This window comes from Stegostoma tigrinum, chromosome 16 (assembly GCF_030684315.1).
Source record: "Stegostoma tigrinum isolate sSteTig4 chromosome 16, sSteTig4.hap1, whole genome shotgun sequence".
NCBI classification, from domain to species: domain Eukaryota; kingdom Metazoa; phylum Chordata; class Chondrichthyes; order Orectolobiformes; family Stegostomatidae; genus Stegostoma; species Stegostoma tigrinum.
The window spans coordinates 66,398,924-66,418,407 of record NC_081369.1 but is presented as its reverse complement, the minus strand read 5'-3'; the positions used below and the strand labels follow the sequence as shown (position 1 = coordinate 66,418,407).

Here is a 19,484-nt window from a genome sequence, read left to right as displayed (position 1 = left end):
CGCGAGAGAGAGAGAGCGCGCGCGAGAGAGAGAGAGCGCACGAGAGAGAGAGAGAGCGCGAGAGAGAGAGAGAGAGAGCGCGCGCGAGAGAGCGCGTGAGAGAGAGAGAGCGCGCGCGCGAGAGAGAGAGAGAGCGCGCGAGAGAGAGAGAGCGCGCGAGAGAGAGAGCGCGCGAGAGAGAGAGAGCGCGAGAGAGAGAGAGCGCGCGAGAGAGAGAGAGAGCGCGCGAGAGAGAGAGAGCGCGCGAGAGAGAGAGAGCGCGCGAGAGAGAGAGCGCGCGAGAGAGAGAGAGCGCGCGAGAGAGAGAGTGAGAGAGCGCTCGAGAGAGAGAGAGAGAGAGAGCGCGCGAGAGAGAGAGCGCGAGAGAGAGAGCGCGAGAGAGAGAGAGCGCGCGAGAGAGAGCGCGCGAGAGAGAGAGAGCGCGCGAGTGAGAGAGCGCGCGCGTGAGAGAGAGAGCGTGCGAGAGAGAGAGAGAGCGCGCGAGAGAGAGAGAGAGCGCGCGCGAGAGAGAGAGAGAGCGCGCGCGAGAGAGAGAGCGCGCGAGAGAGAGAGCGCGCGCGAGAGAGAGAGAGAGCGCGCGAGAGAGAGAGAGAGAGCGCGCGAGAGAGAGAGAGAGCGCGCGAGAGAGAGAGAGAGAGCGCGCGCGAGAGAGAGAGCGCGAGAGAGAGAGAGCGCGCGCGCGAGAGAGAGAGAGCGCGAGAGAGAGAGAGAGAGCGCGAGAGAGAGAGAGAGAGAGCGCGCGCGCGTGAGAGAGAGAGCGCGCGCGCGCGAGAGAGAGAGCGCGCGCGCGAGAGAGAGAGAGAGCGCGCGAGAGAGAGAGAGCGCGCGAGAGAGAGAGAGAGAGCGCGCGCACGAGAGAGAGACAGCGCGCGCGAGAGAGAGAGAGCGCGCGAGAGAGAGAGAGCGCGAGAGAGAGAGAGAGCGCGCGAGAGAGAGAGAGCGCGCGAGAGAGAGAGCGCGCGAGAGAGAGAGAGCGCGCGAGAGAGAGAGTGAGAGAGCGCTCGAGAGAGAGAGAGAGAGAGAGAGCGCTCGAGAGAGAGAGAGAGAGCGCGCGAGAGAGAGAGAGAGCGCGAGAGAGAGAGAGCGCGCGAGAGAGAGCGCGCGCGCGAGAAAGAGAGAGCGCGTGAGAGAGAGAGAGCGTGCGAGAGAGAGAGCGCGCGCGTGAGAGAGAGAGCGCGCGAGAGAGGGAGAGAGCGCGAGAGAGAGAGAGCGCGCGCGAGAGAGAGAGAGAGAGCGCGCGAGAGAGAGCGCGCGAGAGAGAGAGAGCGCGCGAGAGCGAGAGAGAGAGAGCGCGTGAGAGAGAGCGCGAGAGAGAGAGCGCGCGCGCGTGAGAGAGAGAGAGCGCGTGCGAGAGAGCGCGAGAGAGAGAGCGCGAGAGTGAGAGAGAGAGCGCGCGCGAGAGAGAGCGAGCGCGCACGCGAGAGCACGCGCGAGAGAGAGAGCGAGCGCGCGAGAGAGAGAGAGCGCGCGAGTGAGAGCGAGCGAGAGAGAGAGAGAGAGCGCGAGCAAACCATTTCCACTCCCCCTCCCATTCTTTATATGACATGTCCATCATGGGCCTCCTGCACTGCCACAATGATGCCACCCGAAGGTTGCAGGAACAGCAACTCGTATTCCGCCTGGGAACCCTGCAGCCATATGGTATCAATGTGGACTTCACCAGTTTCAAAATCTCCCCTTCCCCCACCGCATCCCTAAACCAGCCCAGTTTGTCCCCTCCCCCCACTGCACCACACAACCAGCCCAGCTCTTCCCTTCCCCCCCACCCACTGCATCCCAAAACCAGTCCAACCTGTCTCTGCCTCCCTAACCGGTTCTTCCTCTCACCCATCCCTTCCTCCCACCCCAAGCCGCACCCCCATCTCGTACCTACTAACCTCATCCCACCTCCTTGACCTGTCCGTCTTCCCTGGACTGACCTATCCCCTCCCTACCTCCCCACCTATACTCTCTCCACCTATCTTCTTTACTCTCCATCTTCGGTCCGCCTCCCTCTCTCTCCCTATTTACTCCAGAACCCTCTCCCCATCCCCCTCTCTGATGAAGGGTCTAGGCCCGAAACGTCAGCTTTTGTGCTCCTGAGATGCTGCTTGGCCTGCTGTGTTCATCCAGCCTCACATTTTATTATCTTGGATTCTCCAGCATCTGCAGTTCCCATTATCTCTGAAGCCCAACTGACTCTCACTATTCCGTATTGTCCATATGTTTATCCAACAACTATTTAAATGCCCTTAAAGTTGTCAAGTCTGCTACTAACCCCTGCCTGCAACAGTAGTGTACTCGACAACTTTATATAAGAATAATATAGATAATAAATATAGTAACCATTACTGGAGAAAAGTACAAGGAAAATTAATAAAAATAAAGGTCAGTAACTCTCCTTAACCTGACGGATTGCATCCAAGGATATTAAAGAACGAAGTTAGAGATAGTTGATGCATTGGTAGTAATCTTTCATCAATCTTTTGATCCTACAAATGTCTGAGAGGATTGAACAGAATGTTGGTGAGGCCTCTTCTGGAGTACTGTTCAGTTGAAATCTCTGTCATAGGATTCAGAAGAGGTTTACCAGGACGTTGCCGAGAATGGAGAGGTTGAATTATAAGGAGAGCTGGACAGGCTGGCTCTTTTGGATTGAAGCATAGGAGGTTGAGAGGTGGCCTCATTGTGGTTTATAAAATCATGATAGGTATAGATAGGATGATTGGCAGATGTCTTTCTCTAGGGTGGCGGATTTCAGGACTAGGGGCGTATTTTTCAGGTGAGAGGAGAAACATTTTAAAAAAAGGGGGCAATCTTTTTCTCCCAACACATGAGGGTGGTTCACATGTGGAACGGACTTGCAGAAAGTTAAGTGCTAAGCTGAGGCCATCAGAGAAGCCAACCTCCCATCCTCATTAAAGACCCCTCCCACCCTACTCATGCTCTCTTTCAACCTCTTCCGTCAGGCAGAAGATACTGAAGCTTGAACACGTGTGCTGAGGTTCAACAACAGCTGTTATTAGACTGCTGAATGGATCTCTCTAACTTCGAATACAGCTAGCTCTCCTATATTGCAATAGCTGCATTGTTGAATAACCTTGCCCTACAGAAAATCACATTATAAGGAATTTGCTACATCTGTAAAGAAAAAGTTCAAGTTATCCAAACAACATCCACTATTCGTCAATCGCATTACAGCCAATTAATGAAACACGTATTATAGCAGAACTACCTGTAATGTCGATTTTGCTTTGCGCACCTCCTATGCAGCCATAACCTTGTATGCCCCACTCTGTCTTAGTACCCCATGATATGTATGTGTCCTTTTTGCTACAATCTGCCTGTACTGCTCACAAAACAAAGCTTTTCACTGTACTTAGGTGCACGTGACTACAATAAATCAAATCAAAAGTGGTGGCTCTGGGTGCAGTTACGCCGTCTAAAAGACATTTAGACAAGTACATGAATAAGAAATGTTTGGAGGGACATGGACCAAGTGCAGACAGGTGGGACTAGTTTAGTTTGGGATTATGGTTGGCATGGACTGGTTGGGCCAAAGAGTCTGCTTCTGTCTGTATGACTCAATGATTGGAAATCTTCCAATTTCACAACCTTATTCAATAAAGGAGGGTTATAAATATTTGAAAGGGAAGTCCAAGGGTAGTCTCAGCTGTAATTCTGCTCTTTTATCTGCATTTGTGTATCAGTTTCACTTTGGATTATGCTAGCAGAGGCAAATCACTTGCCCATTGCAAGACAGGAAATGAATTATATTGGCAATGATGTCTATTCATATATTTCAGCATTTTCTTTTCAAGAAAATGAAAGCTAGACTATCCGTCATTTCGTGATTGGCACATCCTTGCAGCTTTGATATCATTCTTGTAAATGTATTTATGTCCTGTCCTGTGTCTCTATCTTTTTGAAGGAATGGTGGCCAAATATGTACGTATTCCAACAAGTGCAGATCAACCAAGGTTCAGTAAAATTTCACCATTATTCCTCTACTATTTAATTTAAATGGATTATAATTTCACTTGGCCACATCTGGATTACCTATTCATCACATATCGGCTGCTATGTTAGAGATAGTAGGAACTGCAGATGCTGGAGAATCTGAGATAACAAGCTGTGGAGCTGGATGAACACAGCAGGCCAAGCAGCTTCAGAGGAGCAGGAAAGCTGACATTTTGGGTCAGGGTCCAGACCCGAAACATCAGCTTTCCTGCTCCTCTGTTGCTTTCTTGGCCTGCTGCGTTCATCCAGCTCTACACCTTGTTATCTTGGCTGCTACATTAGACAGGAATCCAGGACATCACTCTTACTGGAGGGTTAGTTCTGTAGAGATTAGTGGCTCTAAGAGTGGGAGGATATTGGATATACAGAACGTGAAAATAAAAGTGTTTAGTGTGGTTTTTGAATGTTTCAAAGAACAGTTCAAAAGCTAAGCTTAGAGTGAGATGCCCTTCATTTTTTGAGGGTGAAATGGTCTGTTACCTTTGTCAGCATTTTCATCTGCATCTCTTCTCTTTGAATCCAGGCGAGTACATTAAATGGAATAGTTGTGGTGGAAAAAAGCCCATTGAGTGAGCAGTACTTCCCTGCAGTGCAGAGGTTTGTGGTGTTAGAGTTGGGAATGACTGTGCTGCCTGTAGCCAACCAGACTGAGGCCTCACATCTCATCTCTCAGTTGGTAAGAGTTTTAATGTTTTCCTTCAATTCCAGTTTCCCTTCAGCATATTTGTCCTATTTATCCTCAACACCACAGTTTGTGTCTTCTGCTGCCTGGGCCTCAGACTTTATAATTCCTTCCCTCAACCTCCATCTCACAATCTCTCTTTCCATCTTCTTAAAGACATTCTCCTTCAGCCAGCCTTGTGGTTGCTTCCCCTAATATTTCTTAAAAGTTACAAAATACTCAGCAAATCTTGGAGAGGGAGTGCAAATTAAAGTTTCCTTTCTTTTCAGGTTCATTCGTGGAATGTGGGTGTTTCATGAATTGCCCAAGCCTAATTGTCTTTGAGAAAATCAACACCTTCAAACCTGTTAGAAATGTAACTATTTTTCGGCAAGGAGAGAGAGAGGGGCGATTCTAGGGTGGAAGGCTTAAGAGGCAAAATCATGGCAAGATGATGCTGCAACAATAATTTTGTCATTGCAGTTGACAGCTTTTGTAGTCCCATCTTGTTTCTCTACTTGTTCTATGATATACTCTTTGACTTGCATCATCCCACCCAATGTAAAACAGATTAATTGTAATTTATTGCATTGCTGTAAATGGGAGCTTGCTATGCACAGATTGTCTATTGTATTATCCACTTTTTGACAGGAATTACCACATTGTTGGACAAACCCACTCCACACTAACGTGGAAACATACAGGGTTTGCTGTCAGGATTAACAGTCAATTCGATGGCTTAAGCTAACACGTTGTGGATGGTTGTGGTGCCACCAGAACTAGATCTCTCTGGCATGTGTTCAGTTGTGTGGTGGTGGTCTAACTTTTATACCCACTGTCACAATTTGAGTTGTTTCTCAGGTTCTCTGGTGCAGCAAGTGGTCACATCTCTCAAATTGCTTTGGTCAGGAACAGGGCTGGGGTCGGTGATGTTTATGGTGAACCAGGAGCTGGACCATCGAGAGTGAAAATGTCATCAGTTTGTGGAGTGTGCTGTGTGGTCAGTAGGGGCTAGGTTTTGAAGTTCTGTCTCAATATGAGTGCATCATCAGCTGACAGTCAGTGGTGTTTTTTTATGAAGGTTTTTCCTTGTGAACACTTGGAGGTTCGACGCGTGCTCGCACTGGAAGCTAGTCTAGTCTGATGTCTCAAAATAATCCTCACGACTTCCTGGAGGTGGATTTCTACCTGGGTCCTGAGTCACTCTAAGCAGCAGAGTCCTCTGCTGTTAGCTAGACCAGGGCAAATGAAGTAGGGTGTCATCTGTTGGCTTTGCTGCCAAAGTGGTTTCCATCTGAGATTCAATCTTATTTTGACCTTGGCTGCAGTGGTTGGGAGGTGTTGCCATTCATTCAGTGTTTGGTTAAGTGATGCCAAAATATTTTTTAGATTTAGATTTCATTGTCATGTGTACTAGAGTATAGGAGTACAGTGGAAAGTGTACAAAGTCACCATTCTCCAACACCATTTTAGTATAAAAAAGACAATTGAAAACAGAAGCAGAAATAAAAGAAACAGCCAGAAGAAAAGGAAATGCTTAGATCACTTGCCCCGCCTCTGCCATGAGTCCTCGCTGCCAGAAAAAGGAAGCTACAAAGACCATCCCTCAGTTTTGGCCATGGGTCGTGAGTGAGTGGTCAGCCAGAGAACTGGACAATTAAATTCCTCTTGAAGTTGTTTGTGTGAAATGCTGCAAGAACAGGCTGTGCTGTGGTATGTGAACACTGATGAGATTGCGGAAGAAGGGAACAGAGAGTTATGTTGAATGAATTGTACAAGGAAGGATGAGAGAAGGTTCATGTCGAGCACGGAGTGGTTGGGCTGAATGACTCATTGGGGGTAAACACTTTGAGACGCCATGAGAACACAAGTAATGTGATAGAAAGAGATAGTAGGAACTGCCGATGCTGGAGTCTGAGATAACAAGGTGTAGCACTGGATGAACACAGCAGGCGAGGCAGCATCAGAGGAGTAGGAAAGCTGATGTTTCGGGCCTAGACCCTTCTTCAGCTATAATGAAAATGTGTTCTTTCATTCTAGTGCAGTGTTTGGAACAATTGGTGTCACGCGTTTGTGAACTAACCATATCCACTGTCTTCTTGCAGATTCATGAGGAGAGTAGGGAGCAGGGTCGCAACCCCTTCCAGCGCAGGGCCCGCTCTTGTTTGTCGGATGTTCGGATCCTGGCCAGCGTCCAGCAGATTCCTGGAGTTGGGAAAGTCAAAGCCATGAGTCTGCTGCAGCACTTCCACAGTATTCAGCAGCTCAGTGCTGCCAGTACCCAGGAGCTGGAAGCCGTGGTAGGACATGCACTGGCTCAGCAGATCACTCAATTCTTCTCATCAGTGAACTGATGCCTGGGCTTACAGATTGATGGTGTCAGTAATTTACTCAGGAGTTGCCTCCTGGTGGGGCTGTTGTCATTCATACAGTGCTCCACATTAACCAATTTGAGTGCCTTGTGTAAACGTTGCCATAGGGAGTGGGGGCATGACCAGAAGCTGCTGTAGTTCATTAACAAGGTGCTGCAGGAGATTCTCCTGCAACATCCTGTCAGTAATTGTTTGTGATGTTCCTGGCTCTGAATGGACATCTAACTTGGATTAGAGAATGGTAAACTCCAGGAATAATTTGGAGAATACTCTTTAGTCTAGCAGTGTCCGCTGCAGTGATCAGTGTTTTTACAGAGGCTTGTCCTGGAAGAGATTTTGAACACAGCATGCTGACTCAGAAATGCATTTGTACAAAAGATTCTTGAAGTAAAAATACTTTCAATGCTTCTTGCTCCCTTTGCTCTCAGTCATTGTGGGTAAAACTCCAAGAGATCAGATGCGGTTAGATTGGTGTCTGCAGCTTTTCCATCAGACACTCCATTGTTTCAAAACTCAGGAGATCTTTGTTGTTTTAGTGTTAACTACTCCAACAGTTAACACTATCTTGATAAGAAGATGGTGATGTGTGGTGATGTCACTTTCATACTAATCCACAGGCCCAGACTAATACTCCAGGTACATGTGGCAGTTGGTGCAGTTTGAATCAATCTGGAATTGAAAGCTTGTCTCAGTCACGATGACCATGACGCCATTATTGATACTTTAAAAACTCACCTGGAATCCTGCAGTCCCCACCCACCATGGCTTATATGGTCAACTCAAGTGCTGTCTGATGCACTTGGGCAAGCCCTTAAATCCAGGAGCATTACGATGGGCTATAAATGCTGCTGTTGTCAGTAACACTTCATGAAAGAACTGTTTTAAAAGATGAGATCAATGTTGCCTAAAGGAAAATTAATAAAACTTAAATATACAACCCAATGTGTTATTTGCAAGGCCATAAGATATATAGCAAAATTAGACTATTCAGCCCATCAGATCTGCTCTCCCATTTGATTATGGGTGATGTATTTCTCAACTCCAACCCCCTGCCTTTTTCCCCCCAAAACCTTTGGTTAGTTTACTAATCATGAGGAGTGGTGGCCCAGAGGTATTATTGCTAAACTATTAATCCAGAGACCCAGATATATGTTCTCAGGGCCGAGGTTTGAATTTTGCCATGGCAGATTATGTAGTTTGAATTCAGCAAAAATCTGGAATTAGAAATGATGACCATGAACCGTTGTCAATTGTTGGGGAGGGAAAAGAAGCATCTGGTTCACTAATGTCCTTTCCGGAAGGAGACTGCTGTCCATGCCCATGTGTGACTCTGGACCTACAGATGCCAGTGATGCCCACATCTTGTGAATGAAACAGTTTCTTAAATAAAGAACCAATTTATCACTTCTTTAAAGATACTCACTGACTTGGCCTACAGGCCGTCCGTGGCAATGAGCCTCACACAGTCACCACCCTCTGTACTTTCAGTACAACCAGAACGTTCATTTCCAAATATTGTGTTTTACAGTTGTTATTTCCTTTCTGTTATAGGATAGGAAAGAAAAGGAACCGGCAGATTTTTCAGATTTAGCAAAATATTGTCTTAAATAAAACAAACTGGAACTATTCAGGGAGAGAAGTAGAACTTATACTAGAGATCTGATAGCTATGTGCAGCTTCCTTTGTTTATTTTACTGACTTTGAAACAGCTGCAGAACCCTGTATTATTAAACCCAATTAGTTTAATTCTTTCACCAGTAGAATATACAACCAGGTCATGATTTTATTGATCACAATCACCTTGATATCTACAGGGGTAAAACATACAGGTCTTCCCAATCCAGAGGATTGAGGTGGGGCTGACTAGAGCCTGTGTTCAAAAGAGGCAACCCACTGGAAGCTGGGCTGTTTCCATCATTTCCTGAGAGAACATGGTCACTAAACTGACCATGTAGTTGCTGAAAATTTCTGCAGATTAGTGTTGGCTGTTCTTCCTCTAGTGTAATCCTGTTAAATGTTGCAACTCTCCTTCTCAGCTGCAGTTTACAATCATCATCTGGACTAACTTCTGTCATATTCCTGCTCTGTGGCAGTCACTCAAACTGTGAGGCCAGCAGATTAGAACTTCACATGTCTAACTAATACACATTATGTGAAGGTGCCAGTGTTGGACCTGATGAAGGAGCAACACTCCGAAAACTTCTGATTTCAGATAAACCTGTTGGACTATAACTAGGTGTCGTGTGACTTCTGACCTTAACTAATATACATGAGAGGTAGGCTCTAAATTATTACTGGAGACTGCAACTCTCTCCAGGAAGAATCCCACAGCTTCTCTGGTTCCTCTGGAGTCTGGTTGCTATTGACTATCATACTGGTCACAAAGTCAAGAAATTCAGGCAAGCAGTTTTACACTTAATTTGATCTTTACTTTCTGCAAATTACATCTGTACAATGAGATTTTATTTAATCACAACAACTAATCAATTATAAAACAATGGCTGAAGGATCAAGCTGTGGAAATTATGTGTCGTTCTCTCTCTCTCTCTTTGTTGTAGGTGTGATTGCTGGACCAGCAGGACAGAGTTCCAATAGCAATGACGTCCTTGTGGGCACCACCAGTTTGTTAGGGATAGCAGTAATAATCTTCACTGAGGAGTGTTCCTTACCACCTCCTCATTTCATAGGAAATAGCACTTCAGTTTAACCAGGAAGAAAATGCCATTCCTTGGGGAATGGGTCCTATCCTATAGAGTCAAGTGATCAGATCACAAAGAGCCATTAATCGGACTTCCCCATCCCACAGTACAGACAGAGTGGGACGGAGCTCAGTGGAAAGATAAAATCCTGCATATCTTGATTAAATGTTAAATATAGGACAAGTTCTGTACAAAACAATTTAAACAAGACAAAACAACTCACTGAAGTTAAACCCACATAGACCCTGTTAAAATACAGTTAAAGACATACCCAAAAATAAATCAGTCTAAGATTATATTCTAATTATTAAATTAAGGCACAATTTTCATTTGAGTATCAAACAGTAATATTTTAAATCTACCCTGTAGACAGTATTTATAAACTAACAAATTATTGTACTGGCCATACAACCTCCGCAATCCAAAACACAAATTTCTTTTTAAAATGGAGAGGAATCAGTTGCTTATTCACTCTTCAAAGACTCAAATTTGCTAGAGGAGATGTCAGTTTGCCTCAGGCTGTTTCAGCCCATTTCTGGGGTTTGCAACAACCAGGAGGATAATTGACCAGTGACCAGAATTTCTACCAGAAACTGAGACAGTGTCAGCAAGAAGTGTTCTGCCCTCTTCCTTCGTCATTTATTGGAATTTTCAATTGGAGACGGTGGAGCAGGATGTAAAAGCAACACATACACAATGCATGAAGAACCAGGACACCCCAGTTATTCTGTAGGACATCGAGACAGAAGTTCATTCTGGGGAAAAAAGCTATTGAAATGTGTATGAGAATGATACTTTCGGTCAGTCAGATTCAGTGAGCTGCACAGCAAGAGTTGAGAGTAAGGCAGTTGAACATCAAGCAGAAGACATACTGCATCTGCTATGAGGACACTTTGTGGGAGTTAAAAAGTGCTTGTCCATATCTTTCAGACATAATTCAGGAAGACTCCATTTTCTGGCTTATGGTCCAAGTGAGAGCACAGGCAGGGTGAGATGTCTACATTGTGTTAAGGGTTAGAATCAGGAGTCAAGTCAGCAGGAAGGATCCCTCAGTACAGGCAGCTTCCATCTGATGTCGGTCTGTTGGAAATTTGCTGGGGACTACTATCCACTGCCAAGGGAAGGCTAACTGTACTTGCTGTCTTCTTTGTGTTCTTAATGCCCCAGTTCAGGAATGATAGTTTCTTCACCACTTTCTTGCCTTTCCTGCTCTTTGCATCATCTAGAGTCAGGCACGTCAATGAGTATGTCTTGGGTAACCCTCCACTGTACGTTGCACACTTGGGCTGGGATCAGAAGTGAACAAATTAACAAGAGTCCAAAAATTGCCAAAAATCAGTCAATACACTATCTGTGCCTGAAAGGCACTCACTATTTGCTAAAGCATTTCAATTGGCTAAAACTTGAGGCTCCCAAACAAACCAGTTTTCTGTAGAATTAGCAAGTTGCCAGTGAAATAGTGGCAAATCACAGGTTGCAAAGTTACAAACTCACTATTGGCTTGAGGAAAAATAACCCTTCCCTGCTTTCACAGAAACTGACTCTTCGGTCCAACCCATCCGTACCAACCAGACATCCCAATCTGATCTAATCCCATTTGGCCCATTAAAGCCTTCTTATTCATGTATCCATCCAGTTGCCTTTTAAATGCTGTAATTGTACCAGGCTCCATCATTTCCACTGGCAGCTCATTCCAAACACGCACCACCCTCTGAGAAAGTGTTCCTGCTCAAATCCTTCTTAAATCTTTCCCCTCACCTTAAATCTACACCCTCTTGTTTTGAATTTCCCCTACCATAGGATTAGAGAGGACTCTTTCCCTTCCCATTTATTGCCAAAGTCTGTAATTCCTACAGGGGAATATTTGCATCGATTAGCTACAGCAGAAGATATGGTGTCCATCTAATGAACTGGATATTTTGACAGTAAAAATTCCTTTGACTAAGGCAGAGAGAGTGTTGTAGAGATCATTGTTCAAATAATTGAGGAAGAGCCTAGTAACCAGCAGCAGCAGAACACGTCCTGGTAAGTAGACTGCACCAAATGAGCTCCAAGTGGCTTGTTTTCAGAGACCACTCAAACCAGTTCGAGTCAGATTCAGTTCCAGGCCCCATCAGACAATGTACAGAGCAAGCAAAATGACGACATTATAGAAACATCAATATGCACAGACTCAGTTACACTCTGGGATAAATAGACAGAATTGAAATTACTCATTAACTATAAACGCCTGTAAAACAAGAATACAGATTTAACATTTCTCTCCTGGGACCAATATTTCCGAAGTTGCTGCTCACTTTCTTTAGAGAAAGTGGGTTTGTTGGAATAAATAAGTGGAAATACTTCTCTGTATTCCAACAGCAGTTATACTGCAGGCAATGAGAAGCTGAAGCTGTTGGAGATTTTAGGGAACAGGAGCTTGGCTACGGACTCTACCCCAGAGGAATAATCATATTTTTTGCAATCTACTCAACCTATATCAGCAACCATTGAGTTAATACCCACATTGTTTTTGACAGAATCCTTGATCCCAAAGTGTTTATTGACATGAGGCCAAGCAGGGCAGCTGAGGACATAGTCACCTGATCCTTGTGTACAGTAACCACATCTTGAAGAACTCATTTGCATTACGGTTGGGAAAACACTGGCACAGAAACAGGGTAGAGGTGTTGAGCTGAGACTCAACGACTGAGGTCACAAAGGCAAGGCTTCTAACAGCCCTATCCTTCACCCCAATCTTAAAATAGCCACCAAACACCATCATGCTTCTGCTGGGTAATTAGACCTGGCCAGTGGACACAGAAAAAAAAAAAATCAACATTTGCTCCCCCCCCCCCCGTCATAACTAACTTATGGAAGAACCTGGCTCTTCATTCACTCAACAGGTGGTCAGCATGTGAAGATTAGATTTGCAGTGAAATATTTTAAACAGACAGCAGGATTCTGATTGCAAAAACTGGACGGGTAGCTGGCACTGGGTTGCACTGTGCACAGAACAAACAGCAATACAGCACAGGAACAGGCCCTTCAGTCCATGTGACTGTGCCAAGACATGATGCCTTTCTAAACTGAAAGGTTTTTGCCTGTATGTGGTCTGTGTCATAGATCATAGAATCCCTACAGTGTGGAAACAGGCCATTCGGCCCAACACATTCACACCATCCCTCTGAAGAGCATCTGACCCCGACTCATTCCCCTACCCCTGCATTTCTCCATGTCTAACCCACCTAACCTAAACATCCCTGGACACTGGGCAATTTAGCATGGCCAATCCAACTACCTGCTCATCTTCGCACTGTGGGAAGAAACCGGAGGAAACCCACGCAAACACGGGGAGAGTGTGCAAACTCCACACTAAGTTACCCAAGGCTGGAACTGAACCCAGGTTCCTGGCACTGTGAAGCAACAGTACTAACTACCGAGCCACATTTTGACAGATAGATGAATAGGCAGGGAGGAAAAGGATGTTTGTTTTTTAAAAAAATGTTCTTCTACTCCCTGCCTATTCATCTATCTGTCAAAATGCCACTTAAAAAGTTGCCATTGTATCTGTCTCCACGACCTCCTCCGGCAGCACATTCCAGACACACTACCAACTTCTGCATTAAAAAAACTCACCTCTCATATCATCTTCAAAGTTACCCACTTTTACCTTAAACCTATGTCTCCTAGTAACTGACATTTCAACCCTGGGAAAAACATTGTGTACACCTAGATCCCTCTGTATGTTGATGTTTTTAAGTGTTCTGCCATTTACTGTATACATCCTCCTGCATTAGATCTTTCAAAATGCATCACCTCACATTTGTCTGGATTAAACTTCATCTCCCATTTCTCTATCGAATCCTCCAGCCTATCAATATCCTGCTGCATCGTCCAGCAATCCTCCTTGCTATCTGCAGCTCCCCCAATCTTTCTATTGTTCACAAACTCCCTAATCAGGCCACCTGCATTCTCCTCCAAATCACTTACATATACTACCCACAACAGAGATTCCAGCAATGATCCCTGTTGAACACTGACACCTGGGTGCCCTAGAGGGGAGCTCCGACACCTTGGGGAGGGGGTTGTTGCTCGTGATCCATTGAATTGTTGATCGACGTTTAGCAGCAACAGGAAAGGCCAGATTGCCCCTTGAGCTTGTTTGTCCCTCCATCCTTTCTTGCCAACAGACCAGCATTGAAGCAACCACAATAATACCATCCCCTAATAGCATCAAGGGTGACCCCGCACCCCGAGGACAGGTCACCACCAGCACCTTCTCCAGAATGATTAGGGACAGACAATGACGCCAACATCCTATGAGGTAATTAATAAATATTCCAACTGTTGCATTGCTTTTGTTGGAGTTGGGGGTCTGTATGGTGAACAATGAGATGAAAAGGGGTGACAAGGAACTCAGCTTATTTGAGATGCCCAAGGGGTCTGTTTCCATTGCTGTGGCTGGTTTGGTTGGGTGCGTGGGATGGCCAAGGTCAAAAGCACTATAGATGAGATTTTGATCCAAGTCTGTAGTTCAATCATATCTCATTTCCCTCTTCCTCGATCCCACTGGAAACAGTCGCACCACACTCACTAAACCCTCTTTGATAGCTTGTAAACTTGTGCAGTGTAACTAAGAGAATCAACCTCAAAGACAATCATGGACAGATCAGATAGTTGAATTCCGAGCTGCTCATACACGCATTCTGAGAAGAGTAATGAGGAGTAAGGACGAAGGCAGGATTTCTGGTCTCAGGATTGACTCAGACAGAAATTTTACTGTGAGGGGTAACACCATGCAGTTAAAGGCATGGGACCTGCTCTGCCTGAACAAAGCAAATCAGCACTGCCAATGTGTTTGATCATCTGTGTACAGGGTCCCTAACTATCCCAGCACAATCTGTGGATGTCTCACAATCACTCACCAGCTGCACAGTCTCCAGGCTTTGAGGGCTGATGACTTGAATGTCTAATCCATCCTCAGGCATTTGTTTCAGCATCTGAATCACTTCACTCACCGAGCCCCATTTACAGTCCTTCCCTGCAACAGACACAATGATATCTCCATCTCTCAGGCCTGACCGCTGAAAAAAAAAAAGAGGGACACACCGAGTCAGAACTCCTTCACAAACCACTCACTGATGCATTAATTTGCTCACACTCCTGCCAGGCATGAAGGAAACAGAGTGGGGAAGCACAAAGAAGGGAGTCAGAATATCAACCTGTGAAATTTGTGCCAGGGTGTGTCTGCTTGCTGACTGGGTTCTTGGGTATTCTCAAATTCCTGGACCATACCTTTGTGGACATTCTTGCTGCGAGTTTAGTTTGAGGGATAGTTAGCCTCGTTCTTGGAAAAGAGGCAGGGAAGGGCAAGTAACATCAGTATCCCCAATTCTAGCTCACTGATTCTGTTGTCATATGCTCACTGTTCCTGGACAGAATGTGGAGCTGAGCTGTGACCTAACAGCTCAGCACAGATCCTGATGTTTGGTAAACACTCCATCTGGTGTGGTTACGATGAGAGATGGGACTGAAAAACAAAAACAGCTAGGTTCTGCTCTTATAGCACCATGATCTTAGTAGAGAAAGGTGAGGCTTTACTTACAGCAGCATCACTGGTCGGGTCCAAGCTTGTAACCTGCACGGCTGACTCCCCGAGCAGTGTGAACCCACGGTCCTGGTCTCCTGCTGTCAGGTGGATTTTACGAGGTGCTGTCCATTTCTGTTTTGCTGAGAACACACCAATCGGCCCCTGAGAGAAACCATTCAACCACAGATTAATGGCACGTTCAAGAAACCAACTTGTATACAATATCTGGGTTAGTAGTAGGTGTTGACTGTGTGATCTTGCTGTGTCAAAGACACTCAATAGGGTTTTTTGGCTGTGCCGATTTCAGGTGGGATATTGGACCTGGGGAACTAACAGACTATTCATCCATGGAAGGTGGTTATTCTCTAAAAACCAAAAGAACTGCGGATGCTGTAAATAAGAGACAAAAATGGTAAATTTCTATTTTTGAGCTGATTATTGACACTGAAGACATGATCTTGAGAGCTTGGCTGAAGACCTGGCACATGGGGTCCAATCCCACGCTGGCAGATGGTGACATGTGAAGTCAATACAAACTTGAAATTAAAAACTGGTCTAATGACGGTGATGAAACCATCATTGAATGTATTAAAAACTGATCTGGTTCATTGATACTGATTAGGATAGTTTCCTTTGCTGAACCTTCCCTGGCATACTGGACTGGCATACACAACTCCAGACCCATGCGGTCGATTCTAAACTGTCCTCTGAAATGGTCTAGGAAGCCCCTTTGTTGCACCAAACTGTTAGACCATCACAGAAAACCAGGAAACATGTCAAAGCCTGGAGGGGTACAGCTCCATCAACATTGACAAAAAAAACTCAACATCATCCAAGAGAAAGTCAAAGAAGCCGAAGGAGAAAACTAATTTTGAGTGTTTGAAGAGCAGTTGCTTCAGTCACCACCAACTCCCAGAATCACCAGCATCCAGCTGCCCCCTTACCTCCCTCCAGAACCCTTAAACCTCTACCCCATGTGACAATCCCTGCAGACTACTGAACTGCCTGATGTTCCTGATCAACAACAAGCTTCTCCTTCCTGTTGGAGTGCTATGGAAATGCTGGTCTTGTTTATTTCAACAAACTGAAGTGGAAGCCAGCTCAACGTGGGTTGCCGTGAAAACAGACAGAGATTCAACCAACGAATAGCAGACCCTCCACTGAACAATGCCAGATGGCAGGTATTTGCTAAGTTTCCCCATGGCAGGCTGATGGAGAACGTGAAGTTGCATGGGGTCCAGGGTGTGCTAACTAGATGGATAGAGAACAGGCCGGGCAACAGGAGACAGAGTAGTAGTGGAAAAGGGTTTCTCAAATTGGAGACCTGTAACCAGTGGTGTTCCACAGGGATCTGTGCTGGGACCACTGTTGTTTGTGATATACATAAATGATCTGGAGGAAGGTGCAGATGGTCTGATTAGCAAGTTTGCTGATGACACTAAGATTGGTGGAGTAGCCGATAGTGAAGGGGACTGTCAGGTTACAGCAGAATATAGATAGACTGGAGAGTTGGGCAGATAAATGGCAGATGGAATTCAACCCGGAGCAAATGTGAGGTGAGTCATTTTGGAAGATCAAATTCACAAGCAAACTATACAGTAAATGGAAAAGTCCTGGGGAAAATTGATGAACAGAGAGATCTGGGTGTTCAGGTCCATTGTTCCCTGAAGGTGACAACGCAGGTCAATAGGGTGGTCAAGGCAGCATATGGCATGCTTTCCTTCATTGGATGGGGTATTGAGTACAAGAGTTGGCAGGTCATGTTGCAGTTGTATAGGACTTTGGTTCGGCCACATTTAGAGTACTACAGTTCTGGTCGCCACATTACCAAAAGGATGTGGATGCTTCGGAGAGGGTGCAGAGGAGGTTGACCAGGATGTTGCCTGGTATGGAGGGTGCTAGCTATGAAGAGAGGTTGAGTAGATTAGGATTATTTTCATTAGAAAGACGGAGATTGAGGGGGGACCTGGTTGAGGTCTACAAAATCATGAGCGGTATAGACAAGGTTGGTAGCAAAAAGCTTTTTCCCCCAGAGTGGGGGACTCAATTACTAGGGGTCATGAGTTCAAAGTGAGAGGAGGAAAGTTTAAGGGAGATATGCGTGGAAAGTTCTTTACACAGAGGGTGGTGGGTGCCTGGAACGCATTGCCAGCGGAGGTGGTAGACACAGACACGATGGCGTCCTTTAAGATGTATGTGGACAGGCACATAGATGGGCAGGGCACAAATGGACACAGACCCTTAGAAAATAGATGACAGGCTTAGGCAGAGGGTCTCAATTGGCGCAGGCTTGGAGGGCCAAAGGGTCTGTTCCTGTGCTGTACCTTTCTTTGTTCTTTGAGAGATGGACGTGTACCATCAAGACCAGCACTGAACTGTCAGGCCAAATGGTTGTTTCAGTATATTTTACATATCACTGATTTCTCAGTGAGTTATTGCTGCACCAACCAATCAGATTCTGATTCTCTAAATCCCTGCTGCATCTTGGCTTTAATGCTGCAATCTGCTTCAGACAGTAGCTGCTTACAGTGAAAGCTGGGCTGCAGCAAGTGCTCACAGAGAGGGAGTTAGACACGAATCCTAGGTTCTCTCCAGAAGTTATCACTGAATTGGTTGCTACATGTGGGTTTAGGATTTGGCTAAGCCTGTAACCCTGACCCCTCTCTGTCTCATCGGTCATCTTTACCACTCATTATGGAGACAAAGGATGGCCATCATGGAGGATGGGTCATAGATCATAGAATCCCTACAGTGTGGAAACAGGCCATTCGGCCCAACACATCCACACCATCCCTCTGAAGAGCATCCCACCCGACTCATTCCCCTACCCCTGCATTTCTCCATGTCTAACCCACCTAACCTAAACATCCCTGGACACTGGGCAATTTAGCATGGCCAATCCAACTACCCTGGTCATGGGTCACATCTCCTCATGCTGAGGAACCTACTCAAGGATGGGCTAGTGCTGGATATTGTGGAGACCAGTTGTCCTGTGTGTGTGTGTGTGTGTGTGTGTGTGTGTGTGTGTGTGTGTGTGTGTGTGTGTGTGTGTGTGTGTGCGTGCGTGTGCGTGTGCGTGTGCGCACACACACACACTCCTGGTCTCAGATTCCCTTTCCTCCCCATCCAAGCTCTCCCAGCCTCCAACTTCCTCACCCACAGTCCCAGCCTCAAAACACACCCCGACCCTTGCTCCACACCTCTCAGGCCCCTGAACTCCCTCGTCATGGACCTTGCTCCCAGATCATCCCCCCCACCCCCACCAAAGACCTGCTCCCCAATCTCGGTCATCACCCGCCCCCGACACCTGCTCCCCAATCTCTGTCCTGTCCCCCCCCGACCCCTGCTCCCCAGTCTCTGTCCTTTCCCCCTCTGATCCCTGCTCCCCAATCTCTGACCTGTCCCCCCACCACTGCTCCCCAATCTCTGTCATCACCCCCCTTGACACTTGCTCCCCAATCTCTGTCATCACCCCCCGATCCCTGCTGCCCAATCTCTGTCCTGTCCCCCGATCCCTGCTCCCCAATCTCTGACCTGCCCCCCTCCGATCTCTGCTCCCCAATCTCTGACCTGCCCCCCTCCGATCTCTGCTCCCCAATCTCTGACCTGTCCCCCCGCCGATCCCTGCTCCCCAATCTCTGACCTGTCCCCCCGCCGATCCCTGCTCCCCAATCTCTGACCTGTCCCCCCGCCGATCCCTGCTACCCAATCTCTGACCTGTCCCCCCGATCCCTGCTACCCAATCTCTGACCTGTCCCCCCGATCCCTGCTCCCCAATCGCTGTCCTGCCCCCCTCCAATCCCTGCTCCCCAATCTCCGTCCTATCCCCCGATCCCTGCTCCCCAATCTCTGTCCTGTTCCCCCGATCCCCTGCTCCCCAATCTCTGTCCTGTCCCCCGATCCCTGCTCCCCAATCTCTGTCCTGTCCCCCGATCCCTGCTCCCCAATCTCTGTCCTGTCCCCCGATCCCTGCTCCCCAATCTCTGACCTGCCCCCCTCCGATCTCTGCTGCCCAATTTCTGTCCTGTTCCCCCGATCCCCTGCTCCCCAATCTCTGACCTGTCCCCCCGATCCCTGCCCTGCCCCCCTCCAATCCCTGCTCCCCAATCTCTGTCCTGTTCCCCCGATCCCCTGCTCCCCAATCTCTGTCCTGTTCCCCCGATCCCTGCTCCCCAATCTCT

The 19,484-nt window shown here is 46.8% G+C and overlaps 2 protein-coding genes across 6 annotated transcripts in view; one reads left to right on the top strand and one right to left on the bottom strand.

The window, feature by feature from the left end:
- The window catches only part of kiaa0513 (KIAA0513 ortholog), a 141,658-nt gene extending 134,221 nt beyond the window's left edge, over positions 1–7,437 (top strand). For all 4 annotated transcript variants that reach the window (XM_048546326.2, XM_048546324.2, XM_048546323.1 and 1 more), the window contains 2 exons: positions 4,523–4,675; positions 6,766–7,437. In XM_048546326.2, the coding sequence (XP_048402283.1) occupies positions 4,523–4,675; positions 6,766–7,014 (402 nt within the window). In that variant the 3' untranslated portion in view covers positions 7,015–7,437. The remainder of the gene's footprint in view (positions 1–4,522; positions 4,676–6,765) is intronic.
- Positions 7,438–9,439: 2,002 nt separating this feature from the next.
- The window catches only part of rhpn2 (rhophilin, Rho GTPase binding protein 2), a 50,919-nt gene continuing 40,874 nt past the window's right edge, over positions 9,440–19,484 (bottom strand). For both annotated transcript variants that reach the window (XM_059651811.1, XM_059651810.1), the window contains exons 13-15: positions 15,319–15,465; positions 14,639–14,797; positions 9,440–11,017 (exon numbers count right to left, since the gene is read on the bottom strand). In XM_059651811.1, the coding sequence (XP_059507794.1) occupies positions 10,781–11,017; positions 14,639–14,797; positions 15,319–15,465 (543 nt within the window). In that variant the 3' untranslated portion in view covers positions 9,440–10,780. The remainder of the gene's footprint in view (positions 11,018–14,638; positions 14,798–15,318; positions 15,466–19,484) is intronic.